At 29.1% G+C, this 16,910-nt stretch overlaps 3 protein-coding genes across 3 annotated transcripts; 2 read left to right on the plus strand and 1 right to left on the minus strand.

Annotated features, from left to right (window-relative positions):
- Positions 1-513: 513 nt before the first annotated feature.
- On the minus strand, positions 514-16,473 carry LOC113381162 (neurotrypsin-like). The gene is made up of 7 exons (XM_026620137.1): positions 16,455-16,473; positions 2,255-2,449; positions 1,839-1,907; positions 1,326-1,543; positions 1,013-1,175; positions 565-744; positions 514-521 (listed from the first exon to the last, which is right to left on the minus strand). The coding sequence occupies exons 1-7, from the start codon at positions 16,471-16,473 to the stop codon at positions 514-516; spliced, it is 852 nt and encodes a 283-aa protein (XP_026475922.1).
- On the plus strand, positions 5,192-12,541 carry LOC113376751 (facilitated trehalose transporter Tret1-like). Its single transcript, XM_026616796.1, has 7 exons — positions 5,192-5,510; positions 6,492-6,596; positions 9,012-9,256; positions 9,324-9,553; positions 9,619-9,709; positions 9,769-10,052; positions 12,121-12,541. The coding sequence occupies exons 1-7, from the start codon at positions 5,402-5,404 to the stop codon at positions 12,488-12,490; spliced, it is 1,434 nt and encodes a 477-aa protein (XP_026472581.1). The 5' UTR covers positions 5,192-5,401; the 3' UTR covers positions 12,491-12,541.
- Positions 15,011-16,140, plus strand: LOC113376761 (probable ribosome production factor 1). Its single transcript, XM_026616808.1, has one exon. It carries the CDS (start codon positions 15,100-15,102, stop codon positions 16,087-16,089), a length of 990 nt encoding a protein of 329 aa, XP_026472593.1. The 5' UTR covers positions 15,011-15,099; the 3' UTR covers positions 16,090-16,140.
- Positions 16,474-16,910: the final 437 nt, after the last annotated feature.

Consider the following 16,910-nt stretch of genomic DNA (forward strand, 5'->3'; position numbering starts at 1 on the left):
TACTTTAAAATCATTATTAAAGCCGGATAATGAACACGAGTGCGAACACGTGAAGTAATTAGAAACTATCAATAATCGATTAAAATAAAATTTTTTTCGAAAAATTTATACTAATTTCAGCAATCTACAATACCTCCAAAGCAACTGAGTATACTTAAAAATCTCAATTGAAAATAAGAAGTGTAGGGAAAATTGTGCTTTTATTATTGCATCTCTTATAACTTCTAAATAATTTGATAGAGTGATGAATTAAGTTAAATTATATATAATATTGTCTAAAATCATAACGTCCTACATCAGCACGTTATACGTCAAAATATTTGAAAATAAAGTAGTTTGTGCCTGTACCAAGTATAGAGACTTAAAAAGCTCAAAAATATTATCAATTTACGCCCTTAAACCATTTTACTAATTTCAACAAAATATTTGGCAAACTTGTACAAAAATATTAAATTTTGTATACATTACGCTACAAATTCAATTACCAAATACAAGTTTTTAATATTTTGCTTATTATTCAACTAAAAATACAAACAAAGTATACAAAAATGACCAATATTCTACCCATTTCGCAAAGCCGACTTCCTCGATTGAGAGCTGATCTCGTCTGATGGAATTTCTGGACGGAACCTTTGTAGACCTTCTCCACCGTCTCATCCAGCCAAGGACGATAGGGCAAGATTTTCGTATAAATCTCAGGATCAGGATACGGACCGCATCCTGAACCTCTTCTATGCATCAAACCTAACAAATAGAAATAAAGCATAAAAATTCAATACGCAATATTGCACATTATTCAATTGAAATAAATTAAAGTAAGATATAACTAGGAACTTTATGGTGTTAGAATGTACTACACAGTATTTAATTTTGTAGAAAATTCTTTAACACATTATTCGTAGCAATCAATAGTTTAAAAGTTACAAGACACGCTATAAATTATACAATATACTCTCTAACTTTCATTTGATACTTAAACTATATTTTATTTTTATTTTTATTACTATTTTACCATGAAGTCTGAACCTGTCTCTGGGTCCACAAAGTAGTAAGCTCCCTCCATCCGTGCTGCAGGAAGCTTCCACCAGCATGGGATCCCTGGTACAGATGTGAAAATTCTCATCCAAAGCCAAGTCCAGATTTTTGTGCATGGCTTCGCAAACCGACAAATTCAACTAGAATAATGAAAAAATAAGAATGTGTTTTGTAAAAATTTTGGAAATTTTTGGTCAAAACTGTGTTAGTAACCATATTTGTTTCTTTACTGATCTCTATAGCACAATACAATAAACACCAAAAAAATATAATAAGTGCGTTTCCCTTACCAGCGGTACAATTCTATGCCGTAGAGGTCTCGAATCTGAGATCCCTTCTGACCCCCAGTCGACCAGAATACATGTAGGGTACATCTCCCATATAGGATCTGGTCCTTCACAGAGATACGAAGGCAGCATGGCCGCACTCGCCATTCTCGTGCCCAAATCGAAGGGCCTTCGCAGTTTTATCAAACCTATGTTGTGCATTTCGGACTTTCGTGTAAAATCTGAATATTAAAATTAAAATGTTAATAATAATTATTTAATTTTATGCATCTTATTAATAATATAATTTATTCATAGTTACATCGCGTCAAACCATTTTCAATAAAAAAATGATTCCAAAACTCTTTCAATTCAAACTAATATATCTTGTACTTGTTTAATCAATCTTCTAAAGTAAATGAAATATTTAATGAATTTTTACAAACAAAATGCAACATATTTTTAGACATAATTTAATTCTATTTACATATGTACGTTGTACAATATTCATTACCGTTAGATCAATTGCAAACTCACCAGGATGAATAATGAATAGTTCGATTCGGCGCTCTTGAGTGTTTCCTGGATTATCTTTTGCCACAGTATCTATAAAATATTATATATATACACAATTATTAATATAATTTTAGTATGCGATACCTTAAAGTGTTACATCGACAAATAGTTAAATCCATGGGTTTTCGAAAATTTAGAAACTGAGTTGAAAAAAATTCATGCGATTTCATATGGAAGGGTGAATGCAACATATGTAGGCTTTGAGACAACGTTTAAGGTGTCAATATACAGTATTTACAGACTTACAGCTATGTATCTCGAATTCCGAGATTTTTCCTAATTTAAGCTTAAATGACTGGACTATTAATGAATTCTATGTCAATTATTTAGAAGCTTTAGGCCGATTATAATCGAAACTAAATTCTGCATTTACTCACTGTCGCCAGCCCCTACATAATATCGATAAATGCTCAAAAGTTCCACGGAATTAGACCACTTTTCTATTAAACATTCTGCAGTCGTCAGAACAAAAAATGCGCTGGCAATCGCTCCCCCGCATATAAATTCGTTATCCTTATCTGCAATTAAAAAAGCGACGAAAGGATACGTAGTTTCGTCCAGGACGATGGAACCTGGAAATAAAAAACCAATAGCATTATCCTTTATGTAGATACCTGGTCAGAAATATGTATTGTAATACATAAAAAGAATCTATATATTCAAGATGCAATGGAATTAAACAAAAAATACAATTTACCTTCGGAATTTTGTGAAGGATCTATACCATTCATTATCTGTCCACGAATTTCTTTTAAATCTACACAAATTAGTAAAATTCCTACCCAAATCGATTTGCATAACATTTCTTGATAAATAAATTCAAAAAATACATTTGACAGAAAATTCAAATACAAATGTCACAAACTTTACACATTATAATTTTTGACAAATGAGATAAAACAGATAAAACTAATTTTCAATTGTATATGTATGTGAATTTTATGTTCTGAAGGTATATAAAATTGTTGATAAAACTATTTTTTACAATTCTACTCAAATCTATTAATTAATTGATAAACACATTTCTTTCTAAATATTGAATGCCGTGAAGTTCAGATACAATATTGTTTGACATATAAAAAACTAAATTTCAAATTTACAAATAGTTTTTTTTATATCCAGTCATTAGATAAAATTTTATAATGGCCAGTCACAATTTATCTTACCATTACTAAATTAATAATTATAGATCATAATATTAAATTAATAATTAGTAAAATATATTCTACGGACTTGTGGGGAGATCTGTTAAATAATAATAAAATTGTTTTTTGATAAAATTATCAACGATTTCTCTACAAATAAATAATCTAAAAAATTATTTATATATAAATATCACCAATGTCAAAATTACTGAACTTAATTTTTGAACGGAATAATGTATTTTATGTTTATTTTCCTTATATGCATAAAACACTGTTTAACAATTTAAAATTAACGACAATTTCTATCAAAATCGATTTATACAAATACATAAATAAAACTTAATTCTCATGTGTCAAATATGTAGAAGGTTGTTAAAATATTTTTAAACTTGTTACAAATTCTTCATACATATGGCCTACGGGTTGATCACAGATAATGTAATAAACAAGGTATGCTTCTTTAAAATTGAATTATCAAATAATATATATTTATACATCTATTCATTTATAATTATAATTTTCAAGCAAATACCAAACTTTTCGATAATTTATATTATAAAATATTTATGAAGAATTTGTGACAGGAAAGAAAGAAAGCCAAAAAAATAAACAGAAACAATATAGTATGTATTACAAATAAATATATTAATTCTATTATATAAATAATAGATATAAATTTATATTATATTTGAATTGACTCCAAATATATTTTTATATCACTTTTATTTTGATAGTAAAATTTGAGATAAATGCTTGTTTGTTTTTAATTTTAAAATGTTATCATAATATATATATATATATATATATATATATATATATTTAAATTCGACAATGATTTTAAAATTGTTGTTTTGTAATATAAATGTAATTTTATATATAAGTAATAATTTTTTTAGAATTCTTTCAATTACAAATTTTATTACAAAAACATATAGATCTCAATATTCGTTGCTGCGAATAGTTACTTTGAGGTATCACATTATCACATAAATAAACGTAAAATTTTGTTTAAAAGACTATGAATTTTAATATTTTTAAAAACAAAATACAGTTTGCAGCACTTTATAATATTATTAATTTATGTAATAAAAATTGTGTTATAATAATTTTAACAAAACTTTTGTAACTATTAATAATTTTAATTTATCTGAAACTTTTACATGTTTTTATATTCTGTTAAATTATATTTTAATTTGATTATAAACTTAGATTAATGTATGCAATAGTTTGTACATCATTTTATCATAAATTAATGTATATATAAGTTAATGTATTTAGTAGCCTATACATTAATATTTATTAACAAATTAATATTATTTTTTATTAATAATCATATCATATTTTTCATTTATCTTAATTTTCTACGTGGCATGTTTGTGATAAGATTTTCGAACATTTTTATTTGTCTATTACGAAAACCGTGCGAGGACCAAAGTTCATATTAATATAAATATAATAAGTTTTGATAACACTGTATTAATAAATTTGATAACCGCACACAGACAAATGTTAAAGTTTTCGAGACTTCATGAGTGAAGTCGAATTGATGTAGTCTTTTATAAAGGTAGAGAATTTAATTGTGAATAAATTTTTCGAATACATCATTTATATCAATTAAGTGGTTTAGAAGTTTTTAGAGATTGAATAAATAACTGCACATCAAAGTCGTAGGTGTTTACTTCACCTGTGCAATTTCTGCACATACATTCCATAGTATTTATTATGATAACAAAAAATAAAATTGATAAGTTTTCAATAGACTATAGGTCTACGTACTATTGTGCATTTTTAAGAGCTCTACAGGACGCACGCAGTACTACACATTTGCAATTCCGTAAAGTAACTACTATAATAAAAAATTAAAAACTTCATGATTTTTCATGATGTGCATAACTCCAAACACTAATATTTTAACAGATCTTTTGCAAAATTGCGCTCCGTGCAAAAATTTGACAAACAGGTCAATTTTTTTGAATTTGTTTTTATCCCAAATATTTTTTTTTAAAACATATATGTGTTGGTATAGGTACATAATTCACACAATCACCAACACAAAATTCACGTTTGTTCAAATTGAGAGGCACAAACGTGACCTTTGATTTAATTTATCAATGATAAGGAGATTGGACACAAGACGTTTCTACGATAAAACTCATTTTGAAAAGTGACATCCACGGTGACAGACATAAAAAAATTGTTAAGAAAATTTTAAAATAAAACTTAAATATATAAGATAAAAAGTTTTAATACTAATTAGTGCACGAGTTAAAGGGACAACCTGGTTAAAAATAGTGTAGACATAAAAATTAAAATTAAAATTATGTGCTGTAGTTCATGAAATAGTATTAGTTTTGTACAAAAAATATATAAATATCTAAAATGACTGTTACCGAAGAAAAGCCTCAAATAGAGCCTATGCTTTTGGAAGAAGGTGGTGCCAAATTAGGGGTCAGTAAAAAAGCACCACAGCTTCTTGTAGCGTCTATCGGTAAGAAATAACTGCCTTATATTTTTTTGTCTACGTTAATTTTTATCAGTAACCGAATTGGCGTCCTTAACTCTATTTTATACAATTTAGTAAAATACATCATTCATGCCAAGCTAATTAATTTGATTACTCTTATTTGATCAAACTACACTCTATAAAGATCAAAATTAAACAAAATAAGTTTAATGTTTTAAAATGTATTAATTATTGAAATATATAGTTGATTTAGAAAGATTTGTATTAATTAAAATTGATAGGAATTGATTAGGATAGATTAAAATTTATTAACCAAAATCTAAATAAATATAACAAAATAGCTTTAAAATATCTAAACTAGATTAAAATTGAACTAAATGAATTATAAAGAATTAAAATAGATTAAAATTGATTTAGAAAAGTCTAAACTGATGTAGATTTATTATAAAAATTGATCTAAATATATATATATATATATATATATATATACACATATATAAATAAAAAATAATCAAATTGGGTAAAAAAATCCAAAATACAATATGATATATTAACATCATTTCAACCAATTCAAATAAATCGAGAGAAATTGTAATATATCTCAATTGACAAAGAAAGATTTTAATAATAATATAATTAAAATAAATACAAATTTCAAAATAATATCTAATTTTCATGTCTAAAACCTAACAATTTCTTGTTGTCCAAGACTTTTTGGACTTCTTGTTGTCCAAGAAGTTTTTGAGAGCAAAGCAAAGTATTCAAAATACACCCAAACATTCTAGAAGCATCTTGAAACTCTGACCAGAATCCTATATAAAATTTTATTAATAATGAAAGTATTTATATGAAAACCATCATAAAACTTGTCACGAACAGGTCAATGAATCTCGATAACCTTTCGTGAAAATCCACAAACGTGTAAAGTGTTTTATGGCGTAAATTATTCATAAAATTTATTGTTAAAAATATTGATTTATTATTAATTATTATTTTTGTTTGCAGTTTGTCTGTGCGCGGTGTTGGCAGGAACCTGCATCGCGTGGAGTTCTCCCGTCTTGAGCGAATTGGAGAACGAGAACTCCACCTTGCCAATAACGCAATCAGAAGGTGAGATTATTTAAATAAATATTAATTAATAGTCGTGAATATATGTATTTTATAGTAAAATATATGTAAAAGATTGAAGTAGTCCTGTGCGCAAAACAATTGTCAAATTTATCTCGATTGATAGTTTATATGGGAAGGTAAAGTTTGATGTTGGTAATGTACTTGGTCGTGAGCTTGAGTTATATATAATTGCATAGGCTTATTAGACTTTGCAAGTTATAAATACAGCAGGCTTATAGATAATTTTATTTAGTTTTGATTTGTATAAAGGTGTATACTTCTATCGTTATCCAGAAAAAAATATAAATAAAAAACTATAAAATTGTGACAATTTTCTTACTGGTAAGTTCTGAGCTGGTAAAGATTTTGTCAGCTCAGTTTTTAATTTTTTTTTAATAAAACGGTTTTGTTAATAAATTTATTTAGTTGCAATTTGTCAAAAAATATATACATCTGCGTTTACTCATTTTTATCTCGTTTTTACTCATAACTTTATCTTGTTTTAGAGTAAAATTCAGCATCTTAAATAAATTAAATTTTAAACCCATAAAAGTAAAAAAAGTGTATACCATTTTTGTACTTGCAGATATTCAAGATCATTTTGATTTAGCTTTCTATTTCAAATGAGATTTCAAAGAAAACCGAGTTGCTGTATAGCATTAAAATAAAGTAAATGATTTGATTTAAATCATATTTGCACAATAATTTATGTACATAAGACGAACGATTTTAAATATGCAACTATTTAATAAATAAGTGCGACAAATTAATTTTACTCTAGAGACGTTTTGTTGGTTTAGTGATAACACTCGTGGAATATTTTACTCAAAACGACACTATTATATATATATATATATATATATATATATATATATATATAAGTTATAATTAGATATAAATTTGCACAGCGTGTTTCAATAATCTTTCTGCAAATAAGTAGTCAATCTTATTTGCGACATGTTTATTGTGAATAAATAAATAAAATTAGATAACTAGGTAAAATAGATTAATGAAAGTTGCTATGCATATATGCACACACAAAAATCCTTAAAATATATTTATTTTCTGTACAAAAATAATAAAAAATTAAATGGCATATGAGTATTTAGACTCATTACATTTATACGAGTAAGATCAACGTTTTTATAATTCTAACAATTCTAAGTAATTTAAAACTATTCATTTTAAAATTAAATTTTTATTTATTTCAAACACCCCTTTGATACAAATCATTTTGTCATAATATTCTTTTTTACTCTTTGATAGTTATCTAAATATTTAAATTATTTGTGAATCTGATATACCTTTTAATATTTAACTTTTCGTTTTTACTTTTCTTTGCTTTGAGCTTTGAACTGTTGTTGTAAATTTTTAATTATTAGCGCTCGTAGCAATAATATTTTCCTGAAACATGTGTGCAAATTTTCGCAAAATATTTTAATAACATTAAACATTTTGTCATAGTCCCCCGTACTATTCGTCTTAATGACTTCATGCATCATTTTAATTTTAATACGTCAATATCTATCGTAAATAATATTTTTCTCAAAATTTATCTATTGCAAGGCCGATAAAGCAGATTTACTGTCCCATTTAAATTATAAATAAATACAAACGTCATTGTAAAATTTATTGTAAAAATAGTGGTGTATTCAAGAAACTCTACAGGACGTACCTTTTGTAATGTGAATCCTTAAGGTATCTATATATCTAACAATAAGATAAATAGGTTTTGTAAAGAAATTGTGTGTTTAAACGTTCAAGCGAATAAAAACACTAATCTAAGATACAATCGAATAAATTTACTAGACTAGACTTAAACTCCCAATTATAACCCCCCAATTCAAAATATTTATACTATTAATAATTTTTAAAGTGTCAATTATGACAAACTATATAAGATGCAATTTAATCTGTCATATACTGAAATTATATGTAAAATGTTGTTAGCCCAAACAGTTCTAACCAATGCAATACCCAATTTATTACAAAACTGTACAAAAATTCAATCTAAAGCTTTCATCTGTCGATAAGAGAACATTAATTAATCTTTAATTGTGTACGAATAATCTTTTTACTTATTTTATCATATTTACGTACTACTGTGTTCACACTAATCTTATCTCACATATTTGTGCGATAATAAATTGTTTAAACAAATATATATATTTATTTTAAATTTAATTACTTTTCTCTTATTTGTTCAAGTCCACGCAATATGTCATTTAACATCTTATATAATATTTGTCACTCGATTAAATATATAATAACATTAAGCTCGTTTTTTATCCCACTACTTGCACAATAGAAATAGTACAAATTAAATGACACTATACTCAGACCTATCATCAGACTCAATAATACTTCATCTTTCGTTATTCGCAGATCTTTTTAACTATTATTCCCTTTCTTTAGGATCATGGATAAGTTCTCTCTTAGCAATTGGTGCCATCGTCGGCGCCCCCCTAACAGGGTTTCTGGTGGAAAAGTTTGGACGCAAGATGACTAATTTGATGTTGGGATTTCCGTTTCTGGCCAGTTGGGCCCTTATAGTATTCACCAATTCGGTGACCTGGTTGTACATTGCTAGGATCCTGGGCGGGATAGCCACTGGGGGTGCATGTGTGGCGACGCCGATGTACGTGAGTGAGATTTCCGAGGTGAGTCAAGAAATGGACTGAATTCAGTAGAAAGTGTAAAACATTTACTATGTTTTCTTGCTTACAGGATTCACTCCGTGGTACGCTAGGCGCCTTTTTTCAACTCTTTCTGACCTCAGGAATCCTAGGTGTGTTCGCCATAAGTTCTGTTGTCACCTACAAAGTGATGAGCACCTGCTGCGGGTTGATCACCGTTATATTTGTGCTTCTATTTTATTTCTTCTGTCCAGAGACGCCAACGTATTTGCTAAAAATTAACAAAACATCGGACGCCAAAAATGCACTTTTTAGATTGAGGTTGGTTTAAAAGTTGATAATTGATAACTATGAAAACGCGGTGACGTTAAATTTGTATTTATTAGAGGTGAACGATGCGGGGCGGAACGTGTTTTGAAGCAGATCCAGGAAGATATTGATAAAAGTTCAGGAGGCAACGTGTCCATTAAGGATTTGGTAAATTCAACATCATGTTACTTCAATTAATATCGTACTTATCTATTATCTTCCATCAGTTTTCCAATCGTGTCACCTTCCGCGGTCTAGTGGCAACTTTGGGTCTCATGGTTTTCCAACAGTTGTCTGGAATCAATGCTGTGATCTTCTACAGCGTGTCCATATTTAAATTAGCAGGAAGTGACCTGGACCCTGCGGTGTCTTCGATCATCATCGCAGCAGTGCAAGTGGTGATGAGTCTAGCTGCTATTGGATTGGTAGAGAAATTTGGTCGGAAAACTTTGCTAATGATCAGTTCCACGGTTATGGGAATCTGTTTGGCAGCTTTGGGGTATTACTTCAGGTATGGTAAAGAAATAATGCATGTAATAATGATACAATTTTTATTGTTTACAAAAACCGTCGTGACGAAAAAAATACGAGTACATACAAATTTTAGTCATACATAGTAATCAGTCTGATCCCTGTCGTTTGTTTTTATCATTTCTGCGCTTGTTGCAGAGAGCGCAACGTCCCTTGATCCTTTTTAAGTGTCTTTTTTCGGATCTTTTTTTCACATTTTTCAAAATCAGCTTACGATCTTTCCTGGTGTGCATATATTTCCTAAAAAAAATCAAATTTCAGACTACATGGAAACGATTGATGTGTTGTTTAGTAGTACCTTTGTTGTTTTGCTACTTCAGCGTTGCTATTGCATTCGGCAGCAGTGGGGGCATAATACCTGCCGTTGTGCGAACTTATTAGATTTTTTAGAATTGCAAAAACCAACGCTTTTTTGATATGAAAACCGACATTTATGTCGCGGTTTGCCATCGTTTCTTCTTTCGCAATTTGCCGGTATATTCGCCTAAGAGATAAAACCAAAGTTTCCAAGATTACCATTTGATACACACAGACAAACATATTTATATATGTATGTATATATGTATATATTACCTTTGTATTGTATGCATTGTAATAGTATTTTTGCAATTAGTGCCAGCCAAGGCCTTCAACAAGTGCACTAGGAGTCTTGGGGTTCTGCCTAAAGATTTAACTCCAATATATAATATTATATAATTAAAGTTATTCAAAACTAACATACCTGTATTGGTCGATTTTTTATGGAACCTCTTATCGTTTTCTGCAGTTTCATGACTCTCACTTCCACCCATGTTAATGAATTACAAATTTTAAAATTAATTAAAAAATCCAAATTGACATTTTTTTGTTTTTTTTTGTCATGCCGTAAATATAAAATATAAACCTTTAGTTTAATTATATAACAATTAGGTCTAGTTTTTCCTTGTCCATTGAATTCCTTTCGTTTCACAAAATACTTGGAAAAACTATAATGCACAAAAAGATTTGGCATTATTTTTGGCACGAGGTGTAAAGAAGTACGTAATACATATGTTTTTCAAACGTCTTTGATAAGCAATAGGTAAGAACTTTGAACACGTGCAATTTGCACATGTCTTTTCTGGTTAAAACTTATATCATATATTATATACTTATATCATATACTATTTACTTATATCATATATTAAGTAAATGTGTAAATAAGTAGGCTTAAACAATCATTTAATCATTTGTGAAACAACGTATAGTTAGTTATTTAATTTGCATATATATACGAGGTCTGTTCAAAAAGTACCCGGAATTTTCGTTTTTTCAAAAAAATATTTATTTATTCGTCTACATTAATGTGGTCCCCTTCAAAGTAGTCCCCCCCAGATATAATACACTTATGCCAGCGTTTTTTTTCAATTTTCGAAGCACCCTTGATATTCACTTTTTGATATGTCCTTGAGCACTCTCAGCGATTTTCTTCAATCGAGGAAAACCGCCGTCCTTTCATGGGTCTCTTCAACTTTGGGAATAGGAAAAAGTCACACGGAGCCATATCTGGTGAATTTTTGCACTTTGCAACACTTTATTTCATTTTTTACGCAAAATTTAATACAAATTCTTTGACTTTTCAATTCTTCCATTGTAAAAATCGCCGAGCTCAGAAAAACACGTCGAACCTTAGCGACTACCACTGACAAAGTAAACAGTGAATATAGCTGAAAATTTCATCATACTTTAGGGGCATGTATACCAACACAATAAAAAAAAAATGTTGACAATCAGACACTCCAGATCCGCGAAATTTAATTATTAGTAATTCCGGGTACTTTTTGAACAGACCTCGTATATATATATATATATATATATATATATATATATATATATATATATATATATATATATATATATATGTAGTCTTTGCAATGTGATTTGGATATGATACATAGCTAGTATCAACCACCAACACATATATACTATGTTGCAACGTTGCAACCTTTCACATATTTCTCTGTATTTCATCATATATTATCTGTTGTCACAAAAAGTCAGCACTTATTATATTCAAACATACTTGGCAGGGTGCAAACATCAGGCGAAGACGTCACCTCTCTGGGCTGGCTTCCTCTGTCTAGCCTGGTTTTGTTCATCGTGGCTTTTTGCATAGCCTATGGGCCCATTCCCTGGATGGTCATGGGTGAGATTTTCTCTGCCGACGTTAAAGGAGCTGCTTGCAGCCTAACAGTCATCGCCAGCTGGTCCCTCGTCTTTCTGGTCACTAAAGTATTCCCCAGCATGAGGGAGACTTTAGGAGGAGATGTCACCTTTTGGATCTTCACTTTCATGATGATCGTAGCAACTGCTTTCGTGTTCTTCTTGGTGCCGGAGACGAAAGATAAAACGTTGGCTGAAGTCCAGGACGAATTAAGAGGGCACCAGAGTCGGATATAGAGGAATAATAATATATTATTGTAATGAATAAGGGATATTTTTATAGGGAAAAGCTGATGTTTTTTTCAGCGGTTTTAACTAATTAATTAATTTAATGATTGTGTCAATCATTTTTAATTAATGAAAAAATATGAATATTTATTGGATATTTAAATGACGATTTGTAAACTTAAAAATAAAAAATAATTTATTAAAATTATTATCTTGTTATTTTATTGAAGTAAAACTTCTTTAGGCGCGATATGGGTGTAAAAATTTCTTTAGGCTACACGGGTGTAAATCCGTACAAATGCAACGAAAACGCCAACGTGTAGTTGAACACTACGACGCCGTAAGCGCTGATGTCGCGAGTATCCACTCCCGTCATGTCATGCGCAAATCGAGCGCTAAACCCTATATGAACTTGCATTAATTGAATCACGTTTTTTTACAAAAGAAGAGGTTGCTGTATTATGTCCTCATGGAATAAGACTTTTCTTAGAGAATAAATGTGTCATGGAATATAATAAATTTATACTGAATCTCGTTGAAGACAAAATAATATCTACTGCCACGGATATTTATGTAGGTTGCCATGCGACAGATCAACAATCATACATTCGTCAGCAGTTTCAAAAAAATCGGTTATTGATACCGGGGCTTTGCCGTATGAAATAATTTTAGTTCTGAATAAATTTTACATAATAACAACTAATATTGATGTAAGTGATGGCTTAGCTAATGGTTGTGTGGGAAAATTAGTGTACATAGAACGTGGCGATAATGATGAACTTCTACGTTTATGGTTCGAATTTCCCGGTAAGATAGGTAACAAAATTAGGAAGAAAGCTTCACATCATATTCAAACTCTTAATATCAGTAGGACAGCTGTGCCGATTCTCAGGAAATCTTCATCTATTCCAATGAATAGAAATAAAATCATATTTGTCAAAAGAAATCATTTTCCTTTAGTGTCTGCTTGTGCACTCACAATACACAAATCACAAGGTGGTACTTTTGATAAAATTGTATATGAATACAATAAAACACATAATCAGCAGCTTCTATATGTTGCATTATCACGAGTTACCAGCATTAATGGATTGTTCATCATTTCTAAAACAACGACAAAAAATTTTATATTGGAAGAAAACGGCCAGCAGGATTAATGGACTTAAAAACTGAATTCCAAAGACTTTCAACTTGTAGATTAATAACACAAGAAGAAAAAATGAGTGAGATAATAAGTTTGAACGACATTTCATTGTTTTCCTTTAACTGCCAAAGTTTACGAGCTCATTTGCCTGATCTGCAAGATAAAGTGCTACAACGTTGTACGTTTTTGTTATTTTCGGAAACTTGGATTAATAATGAAGAACGAATTAATATTCAGAACTATTACTGCGTTACTCAATACAAACGATCAAACTCAAGAGCAGGTGGTGTAGCTGTCTAATGTCTATCATTCATGTTCAGATACTGTTCATAATGCCACTCCTATGCAGTTTCTTGCGCCAACGATATTACTGGATATTCCTAATGAAATTACACAAGTAGGTGATATAACACACACAGAATCAAACATTAATTATAGTCGTCCTTTAAATTTCTCCCAATAAAAACATATAAAATATTATTGAATTTCTTCATCAGCAGTTACTTCATTTTTCTAATGAGGGTGCAAAACTTTTAAACACTAACCACAACGAGATACCATTAATTCTTGCTGGAGATTTCAATGTCAATTTTCGTTCAGAAGAATCTCAACCATTAATTGATTTTTTAAATAATAAATTCAATTTAACAATGAATAATTCTCCATTTGATTCAACCACAAGATATGGCTCGACTATTGATGCAGTTTTCTCCAGAAATGTACATAGTTTACAAAGCAAAATTTATGTCACTCATTTTAGTTATCACAAACCTATTATATCATATATGAAATATGATAGCAATTAATCTATCGTTGTTGTTTTAAACTGTGTTATTGATGTTATGTGATTATTAATAAATAATTTTTAAAATTCAAATATGATGTTTTTTTATTTTTATCTTAATTGTCTACTCATACAATATTAAAAGTTTTACTTCAATCGCGTGTGATCCTTACGCGCACTCTTTTTTTTGTTTTAAATAGGACGATTTATATAAGTAACGTATTCAAGACATTCGTATAAAATAAAAAATTGTCAAAAACCCTTAAGCCCTAAGTTACATTAACTATATTGTATATTCAAAAATCGTGGTAAAAAATGAGAAATAAAGAAAATGAGATCATTGTTGCAAAATGATTTTATAAGAAAATTTTCTAGAATTCACTAGAAAAATGAATGTTTTATGAATAATAATGAATGGTTTATGTTAGTTGATGAGATACATTGTTTTATTAAGTTGAAATTATTTCATTTCAACATTTTGTAACATATATTACTTATAAAGCAAATTTTCAAAATTTGCCTAACCTAACTGAAAGTGACATCTTACCGCATAAACCTGAACTGTTGTGACAGTCAGCGCTTTAGAGGTTAACGTGATAGTTCTGAACACGTGCAAATATTATTTAAAATATAATTAATACATTGGGTTTATTAATTAATATAGTAGACAGTAGTTATATTATTATCATAATGGGAAATGACAAAGAAGTATTTGATAATAAAATGCAAGAGGATGACGAAGAAAACGAAATGCCTACAGAAAGTATTCTTCTTCCTAGTGAGAGTAAATTCGGACACATCAAAAATAAAATAGTTCGTGCTCAAAGAGCTGCTAAATACAATAAAGAAAAACGTAAACAGAAAAAAGAAATACGTGCAGAACGAGAAAGAACAGGTGCCCCTAAAGGTGTATCCCATACTATAGAAAGTCTTCGAGAAAAAGATGAAACTACTGTAGGCGATATAGACGATGATGAAAACGCTGAGTTGCAATTAGAGCTTGAAAACGATGAATTTAGTGACTATTACCAAAAAACGTATGCACCTAAAGTACTTATAACATATTCCGATAATCCTTTGAAGAAAACCAGAATCTTTGGCCGGGAACTTACACGCATTTTTCCAAATTCTATAGCACGATACAGAAACAGATCGGGTGTGAAGAAGATTGTAAAAAGTGCCATATCACAAAACTACACAGATGTTGTGATCATAAATGAAAACCGTAAAGAACCTGAAGGCCTTCTTATAATACACCTGCCGAATGGTCCTACTGCACATTTTAAATTGAGCAATGTTAAAATAACAACCGAATTGAAGAAAAGTCATAAACAAATCAGTCAACATAGACCAGAGGTTATATTAAATAATTTTACAACACGTCTAGGCTTAACCGTAGGCAGGATGTTGGGATCTCTGTTTCATTATGAGCCTGAATTCAAAGGGAGACGTGCTGTGACATTCCATAATCAACGTGATTATATTTTTTTCAGACATCATAGATATGAGTTTTCAAATGATGGTAAACGTGCTAAATTGAAGGAGTTGGGACCTAGATTTACATTAAAATTGAGGTCTATACAACAAGGGACGTTTGATTCGAAATTTGGAGACTTCGAATGGATTATTACAGGCAAGAGGCACCAAATGGAGACTAGCAGAAGAAAATTCTTTCTATAGACATAGGAATACATATTTTTATACTGTATGTATTATAACAAAATGTACGTTAATTACCAAATACAAGTGTTTTATTCAAACTTCGTATGTATTTTGAATAATTCTATTTTGTTTTGAAAAAGTATGTTTGACATTTTAAAAATGTATTTTCTAATTGTTTATACAATAATCACTCTAATAACTTTGAGGCAAACATTTGGAAGACAATTTGAAGGAGATGATATCCTGGATCATCATTATCCTTCTGCTGTGTATATATACTCAAACAAAGGTGAAATATAAGTTTTCTATTGATTTAAAATTATTGATATTTACCTTACTATGAAGCTCCAAAATATATTGTAGTAGTAAAAGTAATTGCTTACTTGAATATTTAATATACATAGTCTTAAAAACACATAAAAGATAATGATGGATTTAATCTAATCACATTCTAATCACAATGATAATAAATATATTAACTTTCAAAATACACTGATACACAACTAAACTAGAAATTTGAATTGAACTAAGAACTTATTATAACTTATATTAATTTTCAAAATGTCTTCCACATCAATTGCATACCTACCTGTACCAACCCTTGGATAATAAAAACATTTTTATTAAACCATAAAATCCATTGAATAAATAATAAACTATGAAATTCAATTTTTAAATTATTTTAATATTTTATATTAAAGCAAAATCAAATAAAAAAAACTTACAATATCCAACTGTACAAAAAATGACTGTACGCATAGTTTAGCACATATATTAAAACTTCTGATATTAAATATTATAAATAAATAAATAAATTATAACCTTTAGCCATTTATTCA

Source organism: Ctenocephalides felis, unplaced genomic scaffold (assembly GCF_003426905.1).
Source record: "Ctenocephalides felis isolate EL2017-DRISC unplaced genomic scaffold, ASM342690v1 CF-g0.4_SCAFFOLD_00845, whole genome shotgun sequence".
NCBI classification, from domain to species: Eukaryota; Metazoa; Arthropoda; class Insecta; order Siphonaptera; family Pulicidae; genus Ctenocephalides; species Ctenocephalides felis.